This window comes from Beta vulgaris, chromosome 3, assembly GCF_026745355.1.
Source record: "Beta vulgaris subsp. vulgaris cultivar EL10 chromosome 3, EL10.2, whole genome shotgun sequence".
Taxonomy (NCBI): domain Eukaryota; kingdom Viridiplantae; phylum Streptophyta; class Magnoliopsida; order Caryophyllales; family Amaranthaceae; genus Beta; species Beta vulgaris.
The window spans coordinates 8,358,902-8,384,215 of record NC_079204.1 but is presented as its reverse complement, the minus strand read 5'-3'; the positions used below and the strand labels follow the sequence as shown (position 1 = coordinate 8,384,215).

The 25,314-nt window shown below is 37.3% G+C and overlaps 1 protein-coding gene across 1 annotated transcript in view; it reads right to left on the bottom strand.

The window, feature by feature from the left end:
• The window catches only part of LOC104888547 (tripeptidyl-peptidase 2), a 29,610-nt gene extending 4,296 nt beyond the window's left edge, over positions 1-25,314 (bottom strand). The window contains exons 1-30 of the mRNA XM_010673567.4: positions 24,751-25,314; positions 22,826-22,904; positions 22,520-22,593; positions 21,031-21,140; positions 20,818-20,898; positions 20,186-20,272; positions 19,965-20,107; positions 12,581-12,731; positions 12,374-12,496; positions 11,958-12,041; positions 11,632-11,819; positions 11,302-11,476; positions 11,073-11,194; positions 10,901-10,980; positions 9,643-9,701; positions 7,621-7,775; positions 6,014-6,192; positions 4,294-4,406; positions 4,032-4,202; positions 2,982-3,110; positions 2,762-2,862; positions 2,564-2,681; positions 2,145-2,224; positions 1,971-2,043; positions 1,697-1,782; positions 1,556-1,607; positions 1,338-1,472; positions 1,134-1,205; positions 969-1,061; positions 255-350 (exon numbers count right to left, since the gene is read on the bottom strand). Coding sequence (XP_010671869.2) covers positions 255-350; positions 969-1,061; positions 1,134-1,205; positions 1,338-1,472; positions 1,556-1,607; positions 1,697-1,782; positions 1,971-2,043; positions 2,145-2,224; positions 2,564-2,681; positions 2,762-2,862; positions 2,982-3,110; positions 4,032-4,202; positions 4,294-4,406; positions 6,014-6,192; positions 7,621-7,775; positions 9,643-9,701; positions 10,901-10,980; positions 11,073-11,194; positions 11,302-11,476; positions 11,632-11,819; positions 11,958-12,041; positions 12,374-12,496; positions 12,581-12,731; positions 19,965-20,107; positions 20,186-20,272; positions 20,818-20,898; positions 21,031-21,140; positions 22,520-22,593; positions 22,826-22,904; positions 24,751-25,165 — 3,624 coding nt within the window. The 5' untranslated portion in view covers positions 25,166-25,314. The remainder of the gene's footprint in view (positions 1-254; positions 351-968; positions 1,062-1,133; positions 1,206-1,337; positions 1,473-1,555; positions 1,608-1,696; positions 1,783-1,970; positions 2,044-2,144; positions 2,225-2,563; positions 2,682-2,761; positions 2,863-2,981; positions 3,111-4,031; positions 4,203-4,293; positions 4,407-6,013; positions 6,193-7,620; positions 7,776-9,642; positions 9,702-10,900; positions 10,981-11,072; positions 11,195-11,301; positions 11,477-11,631; positions 11,820-11,957; positions 12,042-12,373; positions 12,497-12,580; positions 12,732-19,964; positions 20,108-20,185; positions 20,273-20,817; positions 20,899-21,030; positions 21,141-22,519; positions 22,594-22,825; positions 22,905-24,750) is intronic.

Below are 25,314 nucleotides of genomic sequence, written 5' to 3'. Positions count from 1 at the left end.
TTGGGACAAAAAATCCTACCCTTAATGATAACCTTATGGCTTAACTAAGAATTCAAAAGAAAGACGACATTGATATGGCAGAGATGTAGAACTGTATTAAGGTATCCTAACTCGACTCCTCAAAGATGACCTTGAACGTGAAATATTATTTAGGGAATTCAGGGAGTACAATAATATCATGCCGTAATTAACAAATAGTGCAACATGGAAAAATAAGCAATCAAAATAGAAGACAGATTCTGTAGAAAGATTACCTCTTCCAAATGGCCACATTTTTCTTCAATGTTATCTTGAGAAAGCATACCCTCCAAGATCTTAGCAAGTAATGGAGTGTACTTTGGATATTCAGACTGTCAAGCAACAGAAAAACAACAAATTTATATCAATATAGGCTGTGAAAAGTGACAACCACTTTGACAAGCATCAAAATAAGGGATTACTGTTTCATTTTTTATTTTATTTTCGGAGGGAGGGGGGATTCACTAAAATGAGTACATTCGTTGACCTAAGAAATGGATCAAGTACAGTCTATATTTAAAGTTCTAAACAATTTATTTAGCCAAAATTGTTACAAAGGATTTTTGGTCAATGCCAGGAGGTCACTGAGTAAGCAAATGATATCGTGCATTCTTGTTACCCCCCGACCGAAAATATGGTTTGAGAAAATTTCTATTGTGTTAAGGCTAAAAGGTGAGAATTGGGGGAAGGGTAACAAAGTTGGACCATAAAATTTCCACATGTAGCACCAGAACATGAAAAGGGAAGAAAGGCAGAACTTAACGCATGGGATGACTCAAACAGCAAACCCATTGGCTGCTACAGATTATTCAATTCATATGCAACTCTAATAAACTATATCAAATATATTACCAGCTATCTTGCGCTGCATTTTTTTAATGATATTTGGGACCTTTTTATCCATATCTGTATCAAAGAACTTCCGGAAAACAATAATTAGCATTTTTTACCTTCAAAGACACGGATAGTTTCTTCCATTCTGCACGCTCTTCATCACTGCTCTGCTTCAGGCTTGTCAAGACTTTTATCTTCGCATCCCTAACCTGATGAGATGAATGCTGAAGTAAGCAATAGTTATTAGAAGCATCACTGAATCTATAATTCAACATACTTACCTCTTCCTCTAATCGCTCAGCTACAGTCTTGCTAGTTGATACAGAAACATCATTCCCTTTGTCTTCACCAGGCTATTAGAGAGATTCAGAATAGACAATAGCAAACCACTTGGTCAAATGTAATTTGAGAATTTAGTTAGATTTAATACAATTAATATAAATTTATATTACATACTAAGAATCTTCAGAATTCAGAATCACAACCTTATTAGGGGGAACCACATAATATATTTGATAAGAAACAGGGTTCTTTTCAGGGTCTCCTCCACCTTTCTCCCCGGAAATAGATACCCTTCCATATGAAATGGCTCCAACCAGTAATGATCCCTCAGGACAATTCTGCAGGAAATAAAGATTCAGCTATGAGCATATAGTCATAACAGTAGATTATGAGACATAGTCATATCTCTGAGACTCAATACCTTTGGAAGTTTGTCCTTGGTTGGTGGACCGACATAAAATGCTTCTTCTGATCTGCAAACAAATACAGAAGATGACAGGGCATAGTTCCAAGGATAACTAGGAAACAAGTCAACAACACCGTCTCGGATGAGAAAACATACCCTGGAACCAAGATTGAAGACTGAAAGCTACCATTTCCAGTCACATGGCCATCAGGTTGAGAATAAAAGCTTAATTGTATGACTTCCTGAATCAGCACAGAAACCAGAAGCAAACATCTAAGACATGAACTACTCTGTTTGACACAAATGGTACCAAGCTACCAAGCTAAAATCCTTGCAACATATGTTACATTTTCACAAGGAAGTCAGCAAATGGTGGAAACAGAACAGATACAGAAAAAAGATCATATTAGAGAAAGAAAAGATATGTTACCTTTGCCTCCAAAGACTTCTCAATAAATATGACCAGAGTCTTCATTTTTTCCAATATTTGCATGTTATCATGCCTGACCAAGAATGAAAACAGTGTGAGAGATAAACACACCGCAAAGATTATAATGTTGACTTTCAATAGTAATTGCACGCCCAAGGCAAACTAACTCTTTACCTTAAATACAATTGCAAGGTGAATTCACCCTTTGGCACGCTCGCAGCTTTTGGATAGACATCACCGCAGGCATAAAGACGCTAGATGTACAAAGGTCACATGAAAGAAGAGAGAATTTTGGTTCAGCCAAGACATACCTTCTGAAATATATCCATCCCAACCAAAAATAGGACGTAAAGCCAAAAGACATTGATATAACAACTATTTGGTAGCTACAACTCAATATTTTTTTTTTCTAGTAGCAAAATTAAGGTGTCTACTATATTAAAACTACAGTTTATATCTGAAAACATACGATACTACAAATTTTCGAGGAAATCAAAGAATACAACAAGGTGCAAACACAAAACCCATCTGCACACACCATTGGTTAAATTTTGGCTATACTTAACCACAATAGACAGAAAGAGAACGCTAACCTTGTTCGCATCTGAGATCGTATAGAATTGAGACTCAAACTTTGTGTCATATACACGGTTGTTAAGCAAAGGTATATAAGGTTTAATCTCAGCTCCATCCTCGAGTTTAAACTTGTAACTGTGGAGCAATGAAGGACCAATTATAGACAATAACATCGAATACAAGTAATTATGTATATAAGCTCATGTAAAACCCACGTTAATGTCAGGGCTAAAATCTGCTTCCCTGATGGCAACCTGTCCCGATTTGTTGGGAGAGTTCTGAGTTTCGTTGACACTGGTCGTAATGGAATTCTAATCTGTAGATTACAAACAAATAGAAGTACACATTTAGAACTTAGAAGATCAAGTTATTGTAGGGAAGGGGGAGGGGGAAGGTAAAAAGAACAATGACTGTCTACAACTCTGAAAACTTTACCTTTTTCAGCATAGCTGAAGGGACAAGTTTCTCAGATGATAGCAGGCTTCCAACATCTATTCTTACGGGAGCTTCACTCCCACAAAGAATTATTTCCTCGTTCTTAACTTTGAAACCATGAAAAGCAATCTACACATTTGCGCAAAGACAAAAGTGTTATCCAGGATGATCCAACTAGGACATAAGCAAGATAGTAAAATTAAATGGTAAAGCAAACAGCTGAAAATTAGATCCTGCATACTGGTTATTTGCATACTGTTTGTATGGAGTGTGTTTCAATTGGATCATATTAAGGTCTGTTGACAATTTCCTCTTCATACCGAAGTACCGAAAATTTCTTTACATTAGGCGTTTGCAAGGAGATTCCAAATGGTACGCAAAAGCAAAAGAATATTATAAAATGGAAGTGGATAAGAAAGAAAAGAAAAGGTAAGATAAGATATCAGGATGAACAGAGAAAAAAGGGCTGATGGAATAGAGAAAAAAGAACCTTTTTTTTCAGACAGCAGAAAAAGGTGGGAATGAAGAACTTTCATGGGACAAAAGGAGTAGCTTCTATGAAAATATATATTCATGCTAATAATATTAAATTTCAGATTGTTCCAGTTCGACAAAGTCAAATCTATTACGGGTAAAATTGGGTTATCTTATTTTGGGTACAATCAGGAGCTAATTCGGGTAATTGGGAAGGGTTGCTCAGTTCTCTTTGCTGGGTGTACGCTGTTCAGTGATGATCAACCTAACCAGGAGAGATTATGTAAAGTGTGGGTGCAGTTAAATCTTAGATGAGTCAAGCACAAAATCACAAATACACTAGAGCTCGGACAATGATCCATAGAAACTATGTCTACAACGCCAAGTTGTTTAAATTATATACTTGTTAGCAATATGAAACCGACGTAAATAGGCATACTACATATAAACAATAACAGTCAAATAGAGAGACAATGCAATAATCAAAATGGTGAACCAAGAAAGAACCAAGGTCCAGGAACAAAATTTATATAAAATCGAAGTCCTTGCAGAACTTTTAAAAAAAAAAAGCTATACCTCAAAATCCACTGCTGTTATTTCTTGACTTCCTACTCCACTTGACCAAAATTGAGCAACAGCTAATTCAATTGTTCTACCACCCTCTACCGCAAAAGAAAAAGTCTGAGCTGAGGGAGATGAGAATGTGACCACACTCTCTGTTTTCATGTACCTTTTCAGGGGAGAAAGCTGCAAGCACATTGAACCCAGTATAGATCATAAGTAGTTTGGTTCAGAATAAGGACACAGACCTTATAATTCAAACACCATTTCTCCAAACCTGTACAGCGTCAACAAAAAATCTACGAGTTGTATCAAATCCGGATGTTCGCATGGTTGCCTCAACCCACGTAGCACCAAGAGGTACTTCAATATATCTCCGTTCTATATGACCTAATGACAAGTAAAAAAGAAAAGCAAAAAAAAAGGACTAGTTTAAGAGAATGCAAACTTTGTGAAAAGAATAGCTTTATGTACATGCAGACAAGAAAATAGATATGCACTACCTAACATATATTCCCGTAAAGCAAGATATGGAATGTCAATATAAAATAATGAGAAACAGCACCCTACAAGAGAGCTAGAACAAAATTCGGGAAGGGCAAGATGTACACAGCGTTAACCATGCATAAAGGTAGACATTATATGCAAAAGAAACATAAAATAAGAGGAAAAAAATAGTAAAAACAGAAATCTATATCTTCGCTACCTTTTCAATTTGCACATTTTTGGTACTTTTTGACCGAACCTGACTCAGTAAAATAGTAATATTCCCATGCAGTTAGCAGGACAATAGAAAATCACTGTACTTGCTCCCAGATACCCCTGCATCTATGTCGTAACTCAAACTAAAACAATGGGATATACGGTAATCCTCCAACATATGGGCCTTAGTTTTAAGCTCTTTCTTCCCCCTCTGAATCCATTAAGACAGAACACAACAATACAGAGGTACAATGTCCACAATCTTTTTAATGAGCTCATCCAAACCACAACATATAGCAGATTCCAGCAAATAGCATCCCAGTCTTTGCTCTTTATCAATGTTATCAGGATCATGATTCTACTTTGAATCATAGGAGTAGTTAGGATCGAATTGGTGGGATCGGATCGTAGGATCGTAAGATCCTACAATTTGGTAAAATAGAGATAAAAATTTATGCATATTAATAATGACATATTTAATTGGCAAATGGTAATAGGTTTTCAATACTATAGATTAAAGTGAAATCTAATAGGAGGAATATAATATGTGAAATTATTTTGTGATTATTTTGCGATAGGACCGGATCGTAGAGTTGTAGGATCATGGAATCGTATTAAGATCCTACCATATGATTTTTTGTGGTAGGGTAGGATCGGGATCGGTGAGGTCCTTCCAGATCGTAGAATCGTAGGATCGTAAAATTTGGATCGGGATTTTAACAACAATGCTCTTTATAGATGTTTACGTGACCAAATTCTTTCCATATCCCAATATTCTAAACCCTTACTCAACAGCTAAATTTACAAGGAGGCAACAACTGATGCAGTCACAATTTCACATACAAGTATGATATTATATTTCCACATCTTCCTAAAGCTATGTGAATTACTACCTGTTAGTAGGACCTCGACAGTCCGACATGAGTATGGACACTATGCCACTTCATTTAGACTAACATCGTGCATTTTTTCCGTAAAAGAGTTGAGTCAAACATTTGGACACGACTGACATAAGCACCCGAGTACGAATTATATATTATAGCTGCCAACTAAGAAGTATATACGTGGATTACGGGTCAATATAATTGAGGGGAGTCTAGGAACTTTAAAGAACTCTATGGCCTATATTTCAAAAAGTCAAACGCAATAGCTACTAAATTTTAACATGCTAATAACACCGGAAAAAGGAGTTTCAACTCTCAACAGCTCAGGCATGATCACAACTCACAAGAGAGACAATATGGAATAATAACTAAGATGAGACCGGGAAAATGAGAGAGAAGAGAGAGGAATACCAGGTGAAAACTGCATCCCCGTGAAAGAAATCACCGGTGGACAATTTACCAGAGGTGTGGGCTTTGTAATAGTCACCGGAATTCTGAATAGAGGACCACGCCAAGGGGCTTTACTATCAATTCCGTAGACTTCATAATAATGTAACCCATTTTCAAGATTTGAGGGATCAACAATTACGCTGCAGGAAATAAAAATCAACTTAAAATCATGATTCCAGAATCAGGCTGGATCTGAAATTATATTATACATAATCAGCTTTATTAGAATAAATAAAGTTAGGACTAAGAATAGCAAAAGTGCTCAAGTGTATACAGATGAGATAGCAAAAATTTGGTGACATACATGACAGCCAAAAGCAATTCGGAGAGCAGGGACCTTATCTCGCAATCTCTCCTTTCAATAGGCTACAGCTACAAAGAAGTTACCCATCTCCCCCCCCCCCCCCAACCCCGAGAAGAACCAAAAATTTACTGATGTTTTTATCGATATAGATAAACAATCAGTTAACTGCTCTTACACATACAAAAAGAAAGAGCGAGAGGGAGAGAGAAAAGAAAGAGGTAGAGCACCTACATATTATAATTATAGGCATACCATTATGATTGCTAACACTTCTGCTAGAAGAGTGACACTTTAAAATCAACATTGACTAGAACTCTAGAAGAAACTCCACAAAAAGAAATATTCTATAATGCTTTTCCGAATCTTTCTTTTTGAAACCAAACATTTTAAAAGGAGGAAATAAACTTTGTTTATCAACCAATTACTATGTATGATCAAATAAGTTTCAGTAAAAAAGCTCCTAACTTATCTGTTTTGCAGAAATAATATTTAGATAATCTGAATTTCTAAGCTCACTTTTGCATAATGTACACTGTTCACCACATAACAAGATAACAGTCCATAAGACTCATGAAAGGAAACAACAAAACAAGCAATGCTTCAGCTTCACAGTCTTCCAGAATGTACAATCTAGTATGAGATTTTCTGATACACGGGACACAATGATACTTGAAAGTAGAAAAATTGCTCAAGTTGTAGTCTTCCATAAAGTACAATCGATTATGAAATTTTCCTATAGTCAAGGTACATTGATTCTCGAAACTTGAAAGTATTTATTGTGGCAAAACAATCATGAAAGCAATGAAACTATACAGAAAAGTGGTAACCAGACAGGATGACAGGATGATGTTTAAACTTTAAAGATTGGAAAAATGTAAATTAACAGAATCACACCTGAAGATCCATAAACCAGTTACTCTAAACAAAAATCCCAGTCACATCTACATCACAGAGCTAACTCCTTGCTTGCTCTATTATTACAAGTTAAAAGATTCTTGACCTACAACCATATCCTAATGCGGAATATACTACAACTTCAAGATAATAACAGCATGAGAAATGTCTTTTGTTTATTAAAAAAAAGGACTTGAATGCAACAAAAGAAATTGAAAAAAAAAAAAAAAACAGCAGCAGTATAAAGGAGAAACCATAGATAAACAACACAGAGATATCAGATATACAAGATATCGTTATAGCTGAAGTGATAAAAGAGAACAAAAAAAAGAACTCAGAGAAGGAGGGAGATCCAAGGTTGAATACTAACTTGAAGCTACGCCCATTGTGAGTCAAGAGGAGATACTCAGGAGCCCTGACAACTGTAGGGTCACTGGAATGCAACTCAATACATTCCTCGAAGGGAACTAAATCATCTAACTTACTCGCATCCTCATGAAATTTTGGAGCAACTTGGACTGTCCACTGTTAAGAGTATTATATTAGATTCTGAAGGAACAAAGCACATAAAGGATAAACATGAAAGAAGTTTCTATTCCATGTGTCCTAAGTACAGGTTACTTGGGCAAGGTCAATTCTACTGGAATGCATTATCCCTATATAAAGTTATTGAGCTTGGTTGATTAAGGAGTATGAAAGTTCACTATTAACTAGCAATGACATAAAAGATACCCCTTCAACTATCTCATATGCATAAGACCACAGAAAAAGTATAATATATTTGTGACCTTTCCTGCACACATTAACTAATACTTACTCATTCCAAAAATGGGTTATACTTTGACATTATTAGGAAAAAAAATAAGAATCACGATCCCTTAATCTTTTATTGAAAGCTAACATATATGATGTGTTCACTGTGGGCACCAAGCAAATCCTGCCAACCCAGGCTATGAAAGAATAGTTTCAATCCCAGGGGGCTTGTCCAGCTATTTCATAGAAATAGGGTTCAAGATGAGCATGATTAGCTGGCCAGTCCATGCCTAAAATTGCAGACTTTTAACCCGTGCTCAATTGGTCTAAGACTGATTTAACTAAGCGATTGGGCATTTGTGAGGCCCATTAAGGGTGAGCTAGGCCTAAACCAATTTGTTGGCCACCTCTACAGCTCTACCACTCAAATTTCAAGCAGTGTTTTCAATATGCATGTGCAACTTCGAACACATTATGAAATTCCTATAGATAGAGATTTTTTAGAAAGCTCGAGATAGAGACTATATCAGTCACCTTATGACACACACAGTCCAACGAAGAACTGCAAAACCAAAATTTAGGTTTGTTCAATATTATTGCCAAAATCAAGCACTCGTTCTATATCACTGCCAACTTCCAGTTTTGGGTTCTCAAAATTAGACATACTTATACTAATCATGTTTGTTTCGACAAATACACAAGAAACTACTATTTCTGGCTTGTACATTTCTGTTCATAGCTTTGAAAAAAAAAATGAAAAATGAACATGGTGACACATACAATTGATATGATATAACGAGTAGTGTTGTTTCTTTCTCAAATTCATTTCGAATTGCTGAAAATGGTGTTTATTTTCAATGCCCTGGCCTCTAGATATAAAGGAACAGCATGATGATTTAAAAAATATGAAGTGCTCTATGGAACAAAACACTTCTAAAGTGAAAGTGTGATACATGAGAGAATGGCACACATCATGCAAACCAATTACTTTATACTTTTGCAAGTATGAGTAGTATTTGTGTCCCAGACATGTATTAGGACTTCTTCAATTCGGGGTGTCCCAAAATCTAAACCACATCTAAAATCCTGAGTTTCCAATCTTCTAATGCATCAACTACTTAATATTAGGATGTTCCAGTAGGGACTATAAAATCAAAGTGGTAAATGTAAAATTATAAGAACTGAAATAAATGTGAATGCATTGTTAATGTTTCCTTAATAGTTGGATTTCCAAGGGAATATAAAAATGGGGATGGAGAGATTACAAAATACTTATATTTTGCGGGTTCTTTCTTTTCCCAAAATGCATTGTGGTCTGTTTTTAAAGGGGTAGCATTCAGAGGGAACCAGAAAGATAAACGAGAGAAGTGCAAAGAAGAATCAAACAGAGAAAGCAAAGAAGAAAAATGGACAGAGGATCATCGGGTCAAAGAGGTTAGTGGTTCATGGAGTCACTGCACCTCATGCATAGAAGTTATTTTGGATTTTGAAACCAATATCTAAATAAGTGAAGGATACCATCATTAAACCAGGCAAGGGCAAGATCCATGCTAGGTGGTGGTGAATGTAGTATGAAGCGGAATGTGAATTTCAACCAAATAGCCCATAAAACTAAATTTCTCATTTAATTTTGGCTCACCTCTGCAGCCTGTTGGCAAGCACTGGCCTCTCTCAAGTAGATACCTCGATATGTAGGTGCTGCAAACAAATGTGAATAATGCATAAGGATAGCCAAGTACTCTCTAACAGCACAAATGTCCCACCACTTGATTTAGTCATAAATTAGTCAATCCAAACATGAAACATTTTCACTACTTTTCCCAGTTATGCTTCAGTTTAGAAAAGTGAGCATGTTTTTGGTATGAACCAAAGTATAAAGTAATACAAGAAGCACACTTAACTAGAATGAAAATTAAAATGGAATTAATTGTAGATAACAATAATGTATAATTTAAAAAATTTATCAAGTGCATTTGTATCATACATTCAAATGGAAAGCTCTCAAGGATGTTTATGTCTCATACATGCAAATGGAGAGCTGGCATGGATTTTTCAGTGGTATAAGTGACTAGATGAAATCCTAAATGTAAGCGTAAGGAACTCTGCATTTGGCAACTCTTCAAAGAAACGAGCCAAGAAGTTTCAATTTTTATGCTAACCACGCAGCAGATGCACTTTCCTCTTTTCTAATTTAGCAACAGAATGACAGAAACAGCCAGTCATCAATAGAGCAAGCATTTCTTTCAAAACAATGCTCAGTGTCAATAATGATTATGGTGACAAGATCTTAGGGCTTATTCTTGTCCGCGTGATTTGGAGTCTTCCTTTTTGGTGAAAAGGTGTATGCAATGTCAAGGCGTGATGATGCAATTGGTAATGCCAGGATACAAAGGAAGAAAGAACACAGCCTACGTTTCTGGTATTGTGAAGAGAATAAAGCTGGCAGGTATTGGTAGTGAGAGCAAAAAGAAAAAATGGTATGGGCTTCCACCCAAATCATTCAATCATAATCAGCAAAAGACAACCAAACTACTAACAAGATTTATCTGGAAAGGGAAGCTTGGAGATCAAGAACTTTACCCACGTCAATTTTCACATAGTAGGGAGACAATCTCAAGCCAAGATTTACAAACCAGACCTTCCATAAGGTAATTAACACAATTTGCGCAGATAGTGATTGTGGTATTACTTCTCATACTTTCTGGAAAACAGTCATAGAAGTTTCTTCCTCCCTATGTAATTCAATTAAATACAAAGGATGACAACAATTGCTTGAGAAGTGAATGGAAACACAGATCTTCATTAAAATTGCAATTATTATTTTGATGTGTGGGATACATTCATAAGCAAGATCTACACGGAGCAAAGATAGGGAAAAAAACAGTAAACAGCCTTACTTGACTTTCCAGATAGATTGACTTTTACTTCGTACCAAACAGAAGGAAGGTCACATGATTGTCTAATGTATTCAAATGCCCTGAAGAAGTAGAGTTTTGCAATAAATATTTGGAAAATGTCCATGAATTGCATAGCATAAGATAAACACAAGCGCATGATGAAGACATTAACTTGTCAACTTGCATAAGCCCCATCCCTGTCGTTAGTCTCTCCTCTGGAGAACTACAAATTGGAACACATGTATTTTCAATAGCCTTCCTCACACCATAAGGACTCACGTGAAAACCTTCAGCCTTAAAAAGAACCAGCATATAGAAGGAGAATCAGTTGTTCAGTCAGTAATGTAGAAAACAGAACTTCAGAAAAAGGACTAGTAAGCAAACAAATGAATGCTAAGAACCTTCATTGCACTAATAAGTAATGCAACTCCACCACAAGCACATGGAGATGACATTGAGGTTCCATTCATGAGCATTCGACATTGAAGGGTCCACGTTGGAACAGGAGCTACGGCCCCACCAGGAGCACTTACAGAGACACCAAGATCTCCATCTGCAGTTGGCCCTCGACTCGACCTGCATCACACTCATCCAATCACATATGTTCAAATTCTTCGAAAGCAAAATCATCAAACATTTATAATACATTCATGTTGTTTACTTCAGATACAAATTTATTACAGCTATTGTTGGCAAAAAGTGCATGTAACTATGAGAGAAACAAATCATACCATGTGTACTCTAGCCCTTCACTAGGAGGTTCTACAGCACAATGAGCTCCGGCTGCCATTGCAGGAGAAACATAAGCACCAATACCAATGATGCTTGATGTGGTGCCCCCCGGTGCTCCTACTGTGCTCAAAGCAGGGCCCTCATTTCCAGCACTACTAACAAATACCAAGTGATGCTTATTGACAGCCTACATTTACAATTAAAATCACTAGAAGTTTATCAGAAGGGAGAAAAAAAAAAGTCTACTAATACACTCATAATCCAGTATGAAGAGCAGATGAATTAGAACACTACTAAAGCAGATAGCGGTAAGTAATAATATGACCTCATTAACTAGATCAACAAAGCGACCATAATCTGGCAGTAAAGAAGGTTCACCATAGCTCATGTTGATCAGGTCACATTTGTGCTGCAAGGAACAAAGGAAAAGTTATTGACACAATCAGAAGATAAAATGCAGCAGATAAACACAGCAAGGCAGAGATACCACAAGGCACATCACAAATTTTAAGAGAGTCTAAATCTCCATGGGGAATTAGGAAATCCAGATTTGGGAATCACTTATGTTTCTCCTACTCTACCCTCTTAAAATGCAAAGGGTTTATAAGTATGTGAAATTATGCATTTATGATGAATTATTTATCCATCACACAGGTAAGCTAGAGAAGAAACAAGAATACTCATCTAGTTCCTGATTTCCTCTACATTCAAAATGCAAAACACACTTTCTAAAAAGCTCACCTCCACAGCTGCAATTAAAGCTCGAGTCAAGCCTGTCCCTGTCTCCATTGAACCTAAGCGAGCATCACCAATCTTACAGGAAATGATCTGTGCTCCAGGTGCAACTCCATTCAACAAGGGCTCCTATAGATAGCCAACTTCTCTAATGCAATTAGATGGTCAAATATAAGTGATAATTGATTTAATAAAATGGAAGAAGGACACAACCTGGGGGTGGTATGCTGTGGCAATGCCGGCAACATGAGTTCCATGAGGTGAACAATCAGTTACAATGCTTAAGACGTTTCCTTCTTCATACACATTAGTCACATATGAGCAAGCGTCTAGCTTGCTGAATATACCAAACTTCCTTTCAATTCTGTCATATTATAGGCAACATAAAGATATAAGCTTTCAAGGCTATTTCTTGAATAAGTGGAAGGAAAAGAAATATCAAAAATTGCATGGAGAGAGTCTATAATGGATAGAGTAGCGGTTCTTGCTTCTTTTCACGTCTTTCAAAAAAAAAATCCCATCTCAGGATACAATATATTTTTCATCAACTTTCTTTTAGAAGACTTTTTGACCTCTTAATGTGGTACAAATTTTTTGATGGAGATTATGATGGTATTTTGAATTAAAAGGACTTGATGGTACTACAAAAAAAATGCACTTTTCTTTACAAAAACCCATATGCTAAGATAAGTGTGCTTAGTTTTAAGTAACCTGTAGATGGTAAGTTACACATTTTATCAGAATGACCCCTCTGGACAACATACGTTGTAAAAATGCTAGCACTTGGGACTGCAACCCGTGAGGATGTGTACCAGGTAGGGATGGGCAAGGGTAGCTGGGTAGGGTATGGGTCGGGTTCAGCTGGACCCTAGACCCGGACCCTAAATATTTTTGCAGACCCGGACCCGGACCCTAAGGGTCTGAAAAAATTGGACCCTGACCCGGACCCTTAGGGTCTGGAGGGTCTAGAGGGTCTGGAGGGTCTAGAGGGTCTGGAGGGTCCAGGCCTAAATTTTTTATTTTGCTAAATTTTCAGCATTATTAATATCAATAATCATCTGAAATTCGCATGAAACAAACACAAAAAATCGCATGAAACAAACACAAACATATAAATTGAAAAAAATGAAACAAAAACAAACACAAACTTATAAACTGAAAAAAAAAAAACGAAACAAAACTCACACTATATATAAACTGGAAAAAAAAACGAAACAAAAACACAAACATACAAACTGAAAAAAAAACGAAATAAACAAACTTACATAAGAGTTTAGAATGGGTGTTTTGGTGTTTTAGTTTAGGTTTTAGTCTTTTAGAAAATCAGTTTGTTTTTTCAAAAAAAAGTTAAAATGTATATATTAGATAAGTTTAGGGTCTAAGGGTCGGGTCTGGGTAGGGTCTGGGTCCAAAACTTTAAGACCCGGACCCTAAAAAATTTACTTGGACCCAGACCCGGACCCTTAGGGTCTTAAAAAAGTTGGACCCAGACCGTTAAATTAGGGTCGGATCCAACAGGGTCCGGGTAGGGTCCTGGACCCATGCCCATCCCTAGTACCAGGTAGCTTGGCAACAAGATAGTTGCGATTCTCGAGTTATAATACATGTAACACTCAGATTCATCATTCATAGTTATAGAATTTTCTTAAAGGGACTTTCATGAGCTTCATTGCCAACAATATCACAAGGAATCTCAAAGCTTTTAAAGAATGCGCGATGTAGCCTCGCGTTTTGAAGCGCAGCGTACCCCTATGGTTGGGGGTGAAGAAGTGGTAATTATGGTCGACCCTGCAGCGGCCCTTAATTTTATCTCCTTAGCCACGGTGGCGCATCTCCCATTTCCGGTCAGCCCTACCAGGGGATTCGGGGTGTCGTTCGGTAATGGCGAGGCCATTCATGGAACGGGGGAATGCAGGATAGTGGTGGTGGAGGTACACGGAATCCGAATTTGTGAGAACTTCCTACCCTTGGCCTTAGGGAGTTCGGATATTATTCTTGGGATGCAATGGTTGGAACAGTTAGGGACTACGTTGACTAATTGGAAGCAACAAACAATGAAATTCAAGGTGGGGGAGGACCTGGGAGGGTGTCTCTCAAAGCCATGATAAGAGTGTTGAGGAAAGAGGGAGGGGGAATCTTGGTTGAATTGGACCACATGCAGAAGGAAGAAGGGACTGCCATAGTGACTGAAAAGGGAATTCCTTCCTACCTACGGCCTACTGTGACTCAATACCAACAGGTTTTCCACATGCCTCAAGGGCTGCCCACGCAAAGAGGGAGAGAGCATGCGATTTTGTTGGGGCAGGGGCATGACCTAACTGGTACCCTCAACACCAAAAAGTTGAAATAGAGAAGTTAGTGTCGGAGATGCTTCAAGCCGGAATTATAAGACCTTCAATCAGTCCATTCTCCAGTCCGCTTCTATTGGTCAAAAAAAGGGACGGATTGTGGAGGTTTTGTGTGGATTACAGGGCTCTCAACTGGGCCACCTTACCCAACAAATACCCCCGATCCCAGTGATAAATGAATTGTTGGACGAGCTTCATGGGTATCAAGTCTTCACCAAACTGGACTTGAAGTCCGGTTACCACCAAATTCGGGTCAAGGAGAGTGATATTTCCAAAACGGCCTTTCGCACCCACGAAGGTCACTATGAGTTTCTCGTCATGCCATTCGGGATCACCAACGCCCCCGCTGCCTTCCAATCCTTAATGAACAAGGTATTCAAACCCTTCCTTTGAAAATTTGTTCTAGTCTTTTTCGATGATATTTTAGTGTATAGTGAAAATGAGAACAAACACTATGAACATGTGAGTTTGGTGCCGCAAACCTTGGCCTCACATCCATTGTACGCCAATTAGGAAAAATGTGAATTTTTGGGCGAGCGAAGGTGGCGTATCTGGGGCATGTAATCTCAACGCAAGGGGTGGCGACGGATAAAGAAAAAGTGGCAGCTATGTTAGATTATAGCTTGGCCATTACCTCGGAGTTTGAGGGAGTTGCGTAGGTTTTTAGGTCTCAAAGGTTATTATCGAAAGTTTGTGGCCAACTACTCGAAGATTGCTTTACCCCTAACTGCCGAGCTCAAGAAGGATAGCTTCAAGTGGGATACAGAGGCTTTCCAGAGCCTAAAGAAAGCTATGACATCGGCCCCGGTATTGGCTATGCCCAATTTCCAACAGTCTGTTGTGTTGGAAAACAGATGCTTCACAACATGGTCTTGGGGCGGTTCTCTTGCAAATTCAACACCCCATGGCCTTCTTCAGTCATAATTTGGGTTTGAGGGCCAAGTCCATTTATGAGAAAGAGTAAATGGCCATTGTGCTTGTTGTACATAAATGGCACCCTTGATGGGCCGAAACTTTTTTATACGAACGGATCAAAAAAGCCTCAAGTTTCTTATGGAGCAACATGTAGTGGGTATGGAATACCAAAAATGGTTGAGTAAACTCATGGGGTATAAATTTGAGATTCATTACAATCTCGGAGCCTCCAATAAGGTGGCGGGCGCTCTCTCTCGCAAAAGTTTGGGTGTTGAACTGGGTAATATGGAGAGTGTTTGTGGGATATAGTTGATGCATGAGATGATGTGGTTACTTGTTCTTGGATACTCTTGAGGCATGATGTCAAATAGAAGTGTGTAGAGTTCTAGTTATGTTAGAACTCATATCTTTATTGCTTTCCTAGTTCTACTTGTATTAGGAATCATGGTTTTGCCTACGTTCTTAAAACGATGGATTTTACATGATTCAAAGAGTCTAGAGAATTTAGGACTTAGGGACTTGTCCTAAGCCTATTAGGGTTATAGTTTATTATGTTTTCCTAGTAGCATTAGGTTATTTCTTTCCTACTAGGATTAGCATAATTAAACTAGTATAAATAGAGTCTATGTAGTTCGAATTTAGATGGTGAATAATAATTTTGTGAGTTTGAGTGTTTACCCAAATCTTCTTGAGTGCTGGTGGCTTAGCCTTTACGCATTCAAAACCCTTAGATTTATTCCTTGTGGTGGCTTAGCCTTTATCATTGAATAAACTAAGTACTATCCAGTTTTGTTTTGTTTAGTTGGTGGCTTTGCCTTTATGCTAATCAAACAATTCGAACCTTTTATGTTATTCTTGGTGATTAAATTCTTTATGGAATTGACATAAAAGCCTATCCAACCCTTAGTTTGATATTCATGGTGATTAAATTCTTTATCGGAAATCAACTAAGTACTATCCTTTAATTCTGTTAGCTTCCACACTTGTAATTTAGTCTTTTAGAAGATTAAATACATCAATAGTGGGAGCAGATTAAGGCCAACATTGCAGGGGACCCATTTATTCGGCGATTAAAACAAGAGATAGATGAGGGGGGACAGCTGCATAAGTAGTTGTTGATGGTAAGCAGCTCTACAAGGGGAGCATTATGATTCCCGCCAATTCCTCTCTCTCGTGCTCTCCTATACGAGTAACATGACTCACCGATAGGAGGGTGCGCTGGTGAATTAAAAAATTACCTCAGATTGGCTGTGAAATGGTATTGGGTGGGGATGCGAAAGGAGGTAGCCAAGCATGTCCAAGGTTGTTCGGTGTGCCAACAACAAAAGCTCTAAACACCAGCCCGGTTGGGTTACTTCAGCCACTTTCACTACCCGCAAAGGTTTCGAAGGAAATCCCTATGGATTTCATCGAGGGGCTACCACGTTCACAAGGGATAAACTCAGTTTTAGTGGTGGTGGATCGTTTGTCCAAGTATGCTCGTTTTATTGGCTTATCTCACCCCTACACTCAAAGTGTGGCTGCCCACTTCTTAAAGGAAGTAGTTCGTCTTCATGGGTTCCTAAGCTCAATTGTTCCAGATCAAGATAAGGTGTTCTTGAGCATCTTTTGGAGGGAATTATTTCTTTTGCGAGGCACCCAATTGAATTGATTTACGGCCTATCACCCCCAAAGTGATGGTCAAACGGAGATTGTCAACAAGAGCTTGGAGACTTACCTAAGGTTCTATATCAATGAGCACCCTCAGACAATGGGCCAAATGGTTGATGTGGGCTGAGTACTCCTATAATACCTCACCTCACCTTTCGACCTCCATGTCACCCTTTAAGGCAATCTATGGACGTGACCCACCATATCAAGATAGGGAAGGGGAGGAAACCCGTGGATACTTTGGAAGAGCAATTGCAACTAAGGGATGCAGTGTTAGACAAGCTCCGCATGAATATGTTGAAAGCCCAACAAAGGCAGAAAGTTTGGGCAGATAAAAAGCGCACTAATGAAGAATTTGTGGTGGGAGATTGGGTGTTAATTCGCCTACAACCCTATAGGCAACAATCCTTGGCTCGTTGAGGTTTTCGAAAAGCTATCCCAACGTTTCTATGGGCCTTACTTGGTTGAACAGAGGGTAAGCAAGGTTGCCTATAGGCTTACACTTCCACCTCAGTCCCGTATTCATCCAATTTTCCATGTCTCCCAACTCAAGCGTATCAAGGAGCCACTCCCCCCTGCAGTCCATATGCCACCTGAACTCACGGCCAGATGGAAATACATGCTAGTCCTGAGGCATTATTGCGACTCCGAGGTACTTCTCCTAAAGAGGTGCTCATCAAATGGCAGAATCTTCCAAGGGAGGAGGAGGCTACTTAGGAAGATTATGACATTCTTCGCCATCAATTCCTTTCCTTTCCTTTCACCTTGAGGACAAGGTAAAAGTTTGGGGGACGGGTATCGTAACAAACTCGTTGGGCCTAAACAAACCCCCACTCAAGTTCACTTATGCTAGGCGGCAGAACAAGGGTAAGTTTAGCATTTCACAACAAAGGCAACCTGTGGGAATGAATGATGTCACGGTTGGTTATTTTGAAGTTTGGGTCTGCAGCAAAAAGGTGGCACCTCCGGCACCATGGACGTGGGTAGAATCAACAAATAGAGAAATGATTAAGCGAGAGAAAATAGTACACTTGAGTAGTATGAATACCGTCGTATTGAGAGTGAGAAGGCATCGAGAAATTTAGTCTTACCTTGGTTGTTTGGGAGTGATGGAAGCCACTCGAATGCTTCTTATTTTGCCTAATATACAATCTATCTCTACTCTCTCCTATCTCTTCTGTTCTTTTATTTCTTCTTATTCTTGAGTAAAAGGTCTTTGAATCTTTTACATAACGTATCCACCGTATACCCTTAATAACTAATAAAGATAAAAAAAACAATGTCGTCAATTACCCCTTCGAGGTATAAACCAGATTGCAAAAGATCAGTTAAAGGGGTGATGCTAACACTGAGAATAACTCATTTTGGAATTCTGACTTACTGTTTGATGGGTTAATTAACCATGTTTATATGTTTAATACTCCTTCCGTTCTGTAAAATTTACTCACTTTTCATTTTAGTCCGTTGTGTGAAGTTCTTATTCCTGAATTGGCAAAAGAAATATTATTAGTTCATTGGCCTATGGCCCACTTTTGTTTGCTATTTATATTTATATAATGTAAGTGGACCCAGTGCTATCTATTTGTTTAATACAAGTGGACCCAAAAAGTATGCTCTCTCTCCTATTGCCTAAAATACTGCATGTACAATAAATGAGTAGAACTTCAGAAAACGAAGGGAGTAATTATTAAGGGTATATAGTGGATTTTTTACAAACCTTAATGCACATAATTGGATTCTCAAAACTCAAGGGTATCTCATGCATTATTGGGCACGGATTTGTATTCAAAAGCCTATGTATCGAGCTACTCAACACTTAGCATAATTGGTTAGGAATAGTTTTAGGATGTATGAGCTCCTATGAGATATTACCATGACGTGCATGAGTGAGGACAAAGTAGGGTAGGAAGACATTTGATTGGTTTGCAAGCAGTAAGTATTTGCTACCACTGTTTAGAAGAAAATTGAGGCATTTCAAATGGCATCAAAATGATCAAGCGATATGAGCTTAAACTATGGATAGGTCATAGGAGACTCTAAAGGGATATCTACTGGAGGAAGATATTGAGGCTTAATCACATGTGAAAGGTACACATAAGCCAATCAACTACAAAGAAGCACGAGGAAGCAGTCCATTGTATTATATCTCGGCCACATTGTGACCACATTGTAAAGTTTTTGAGCTTACTCCAACTTATATATAAGACCACAACGGTGGCAAACCATCTTGCCTGGGAAAGCTTTTGCAACCATTATTGCGATCATGACTCAATCCAAGATTTAACACCATGAAATAGACCCTATGCGAGGATGTACGTACACCCTAACGAAGGTCAAAAGGTTGATTAAAAAGATATTACGACTACTTATACTAGCAAACCTACCTTTACGAAAGCTTACTAGACTGGCTTGGAGTGATCTTAGGATAAAGATCTTCTAGGAAACTTCCCAAAGAGCTCATTAATGAGGATGTTTTAGGACCAACTATTTCCAAATAGTCAATGCAACAAGCACTCAGTGGTAAATACAAGTAACCTAGAAAGCATTTAGTGCCGTCTACGATCCACCCACAATCCATAGATACAATCTCTCTTTATCGAAAAGAATACAACATAAAATAAAAAGTTATTGCCCTCTGTGTAAATCGATCCCACATATAGTCAGAGAAAAACAAAGATGAATACCTATAGTTTGTGAGGGGAACAAAATCTGCAAGTTTCCCCTTGTCTGGTTCATCCTCAAAGCTTTGAGTGTCAAGAGCAACCCTCCATACCTCCCCATCATTCCATACAACAGCATCGATAACAGGTCCTTTGTCATCGTAGCTCTGGATACTTCCAATGTCAAATCAAAAGGGAAATATAACTTTATAAAGTATAAAAGAAAACAAAGAGACAATTCTTACATTAGCTAGCTTTTGTAGGAAGTCTATCTTACTCTGGAGGTCTTCACGCAACCTTTTCAGGTGTGGATCTTCCACCTTAGTATGTTTCTGTAATAAGAGCTATGACCAGCTGATTAACCCCAAACACAAAACTTGTACACACAATAGAGAACAAAGCAGAATAAACATAGAAGCATCTAATATCATATAGCAAATGGGAAAATGTGAAGTCAGAGGCTTCACAATCCCCCACTAGCTTCTCGAAGCAGCTATATATCCTTCACATGGAATTTACCCGTATAGTAGATTTTACCATGCTCTTTAACATTATTGGTTCCTTCACTTGATTTCTAGCAAATGAAATAAAATAGTCTCAAAATTACTTTTCATGGGAGGAACAATAAAGAGCATGGAACTAGAAAATAGACATACGAAGCAGGATTTTGAGATTTTTTTATTGGGGGTGACTGTGGAGGGTGGGAAAGAGGGGGTGGTTGAGGTCTATATACAACTGCATATTAAATTTTAAATTATTGAAAAAAGAGCCTTTCGAGCCCTGTCAAGACAAAGTGAAGCTCATATGGTGTGTAAAGACTAGACTAACGACCGAACCCTGTAGAACAAATGACAATGAAAAAGTTTCAAGAAAGCACCTGATCAAATTCTGTGAGGTTAGTTACAGCTTCAGCAATTGCCTCCTGATTCTTTTCATCCCAAATTTTCCTCTTTTCTTTCTGTCCACAACAAAGATGTTTTTACACTAAATCATAAAACAACAGGATGCAGAGAACTGAAACCTAAATTTCACTAGATACCAAAAATAAGAAAGAGATTGTATAATATAAAAGGCTCCGTTCAGGCATTACCTTCAAACGGGATGTTAGATCTTTAGTAAACAGCTCATAAACCAGTTTACAACCCACATGCCACTCCCCAGAAGGATTCTTCCACGAGGAATTCACTACCAGCTGTGCTCCTATTTACATTGACATCCAGCAGAAAGATATTAAATATAACATCATTATAGAAAGCACTACTTGAATCGAAAGTCTTCAACAGAAAACCCACGCGTGGTGGATGTGGGATTTATAATGATATTATAGGAACACTTAGAGTGCGAAGTTAATAGAGGAAGTTCCTGGTGTCCACACATGGTACCATAGAATGACTAGAATGATGAAATGGTTAAAGAAAAGATCATCTTGAAGGCTATTATCTCTGAAAGTGTCAGATGTCTATGAACTCTAGAACAGCATAAAGATGAATGATGATCAAAAGACATCCATTTTAGAGGATCAAAAAAAGATATTTTAGTAAATAAAGTAAACTAGAAACAAAGAATATGCAGTATTATAGTATAAGAAGTTACTAGGAACTAAGTACTAGAAAATATTCACATCATTAAATCATAGAAACTAATTAGTTTGTTTTCCATCAAGCAGGGTTGGACCAGGGAGGGTGGAATCCCCACCCCCCCATTTTTGAATTTTTTTGAAATTAATGTCGAAATTGCTGATTCTTTTCATATTAAGAAAAAAAGGTAAAAGTTTTACTTGGTCCCCAATATAAATTTGGAAAAATAAAACTTTGGCTCACTCTCCAAGAAAATTTTCTGGTTTCGCCTCTAAGCATCATTGTTTTGAAAATGCCACATACTCATGTACATGCAGCAGTTTTTCATTTCCACAGTAGAATGTCTTGTGCCAGAGTAACATCTTAAACATTGTTCTTCATACAATCAGTCAATCACTAGAACTTGGAAGTTGGGACGATTCATGCATACAGTAAAAGAATGCAATAATCATCAATATATCACAAGGCAAACATCACGTAGATATTGAGATAGTGTACTCTCTCTGTAGTTTTTCAATCCAATTGCTTGCTTTTTCCGCAGTCACCAATGCACGCCTTTGACTTCTTCTTTTTTGAGGGTAATGCACATATTCGACTATTAACATCTTTAATTCAATAATAGCATAAAACATAAAAGGTTCAAATTTTGAAAGTATACTATTAAACGAATCAAACAAAATCTCACATGACTATATTGCCTCATATATAAATCACCAATTAAGGTCGATTTTTTTCTTACTTCGACTATATGAATAACAGGAACAGTAAAAATTACAGATATGTAAAAAGCAGAAACACTGAAATTTCTTTTCGAACACACAACCACATTTGTACGCACAGAAGCATGGGAAAAAAAAAAAACACTACTCATGGAACATGTTTACACAAGGTACACCAGCTTTAAAACCTATCCAAAAATATAATGTGAATGGGTATGTAAGCTTAGCAGAAGCTGTTCCATCACATCACAAAATTTACAAGTCAGAAATATAAATAACCAACCTGAAGCTCCACAAATGCAGCCATCCTCGTCAGCCTTCACCACAGTGGATGTGTCAACATCCCCACTACCAGTACTGAGAATATGTAGAAGAAAGGTATAATTCATTAGCTAAGTTGAAAAAGAATGCAAAAACATTTAAAAAAAATTAAAAATCTAGTTCAACTAATTTATAGCGTTGAAGTATTGATCAGAAAAAGGTGACCATTTTGTCCATAAAAAAGAATTTGACAGTTACAAAGTGCACAAAGTAAAAACATATCAGTCTAAGTATATTCATCATTTGCATCAAGAGAGGTTAGATATACCAGTCAAGGACATCCAAAATCTTTGGCTTCCCATCAGATGTTACTTGTAAACCAGCAGCAGCAGGGTCCACCCCGGAATCTAAATATACACAGCCATCCAATGTCAATAAATGAAAATGGTAGTACTTCTTATTTTTTTGAGGGGATGAAAATGGTAGTACTTAAAAAGGTTCAATTTGAATAAATTCACAGTGGCTCGCCTCCTGCCTTCGCTAGGGAGCATAATCTAACAAAACGCATCAGAACTCAAGAACAATAAACCATCATGCAATAAGCAGCCAATTCAAACTTCACAAATACTCCCTCATCCATAAATATTATAGTCGCACAAACGACTTTGAGATGCTTGAACTAGTTGTCACATCTTCTATGAATAATAGTGATTCACAAGTAAACTTCTTAAGATTGTGTTTTACCGCATGTCTGGTTCGTTTTTAGTAAAGGATAGGAAAGGGAAGGAAGAGAAAGAAACGGAAGAGAAAAGAAAGGGAAAAAACCTTAATTTCCCATGTTTCGTTTAAGTTTTTTCTTTCCTCCCTAATTCCTCCAATTTTGGAAGGAAAGGAAAATAAAAATTTTGCAACGAGGCTTTCCTTCCACTTCCTTCCATTTTTATCACTTATAATGTTTTTATGAACCAAACATTGGAAAGTAGAATGTTCCCTTCGAAGTTCCTTTCTTTTCCTTTCAAATACCTTTGTTAATCATAGGAGTCGCGAGTCGCAACAATATTACAATTATCCACTAGGTCAAGGTGAAGAGAGTAACAATAGTGAAATGCTAAGATTGGCTACAAATAAACAAATCGCTGTCGTTATAACTTAAAAACGACCTCTAATCAACAGGCTATCACTTACAAATTTACAATTAGTAATGTAATGTCTCTGATTTTCCTATTCCAGATCATAACCTACTTTTCGCAACGCGAACTAATCATTTCATGCTCCAGCAATCAAATCAGAAATTCAAAAAATCATCAGCTAAAATCAATACTCATAAAACACAGTCAAAAAAAATCACAAATAAAAAAATCATAATATAATACTTCAAAAAAAATCAATTGTACGATTAGCAATCATTGATTACTACCATGTAGTAATCCTCGTGCATCACAACGACAACAACAACAAAATAATCGATCAATTAACAAGAAAAACACAGAAATCGTTATAACTTAAATACGAGCTCTAATCACAAGTTATCAGTTATCACTGACAAATTTACAATTAGTAATATAATGTCTCTGCTTTTCCTATTTCAAATCATAACCTACTTTATGCATTGCGAACTAATCATTTCATGTTCCAGCACTCAGAGATTCAAAAAATCATCATATTTTCACAAAAAACAACTAAAATCAATACTCATCAAACACAAAAACTTTCTTCAAAAAAAAAAATCGCAAATAAACAAATCATAATATAATACTTAAAAAAAAATCAATTGCATGACTAGCAATCATTGATTAATATCATATAGTAATCCTCATGCATCACAATAACAACAACAAAAACAACAAAATAATCGATCAATTAACAAGAAAAACACAGAAATCGTTATAACGTAAATACGAGCTCTAATCACAAGTTACAAATTTACAATTAGTAATATAATGTCTCTACTTTTCCTATTTCAAATCATAACCTACTTTACGCAACACGAACTAATAATTTCATGTTCCAGCAATCAGAGATTCAAAAATCATCATATTTTCACAAAAAGCAACTTAAAATCGATACTCATCAAACACGCTAAAAGTTCATCTAAACAAATCATCATATAATACTAAAAAAATCAATTGCATGATTAGCAATCATTGATTAATATCATATATTAATCCTCATGCATCATAACAACAACAACAACAAAATAATCGATCAATCAACAACAAAAAAAATCGAAAAGAGGAGAGAGAAAATGAGTACCGAAGATAGCAATAAGGACACCGCGACCGTCAAAGTGAGGATGAGCATCAAGAAACTTATCAGCAGCAATCTCTCTCTTCGGCATAAGAGAAGCAAGAAAAGAGGCCTCAGTATGCTTAAAATTACGAATATTGCCACCACGAGCTGCTTCAATGGAGGATGAACAAGTAGACGGCATTGCCCTAACAACTCTGCTTCTTCCACTAATAGTAATACTACTACTATTGTTGTTCTTGTTGTTGTTGTTGAAGTTTCTCTCTCCTGATTTTCCAAACTTTTTGGTGTTTGATGCAGAAAATGGTGAAAAAACCAAGTATGGAATTGTTTGTTGGAGTTTATAAAAAGTAGTAGTAAGAGTGGTAGTACAAGTCAGACATGACTCATTCACTAATAAAGGGGTTTGCAATTGCAGCATTTAAAATAAGTTTGGTAATTCGGTAATGGTGAGGGGTAGTTTGGTAATTGTGGTAAGGTGGAAAGAGAGTGTTTTTTAGTTGGCGGTGAGCCGGTGACAGGTGGTGGTGTGGTGGGTGGTTGCAGACGCCACCTAAAGGAGGATTAACC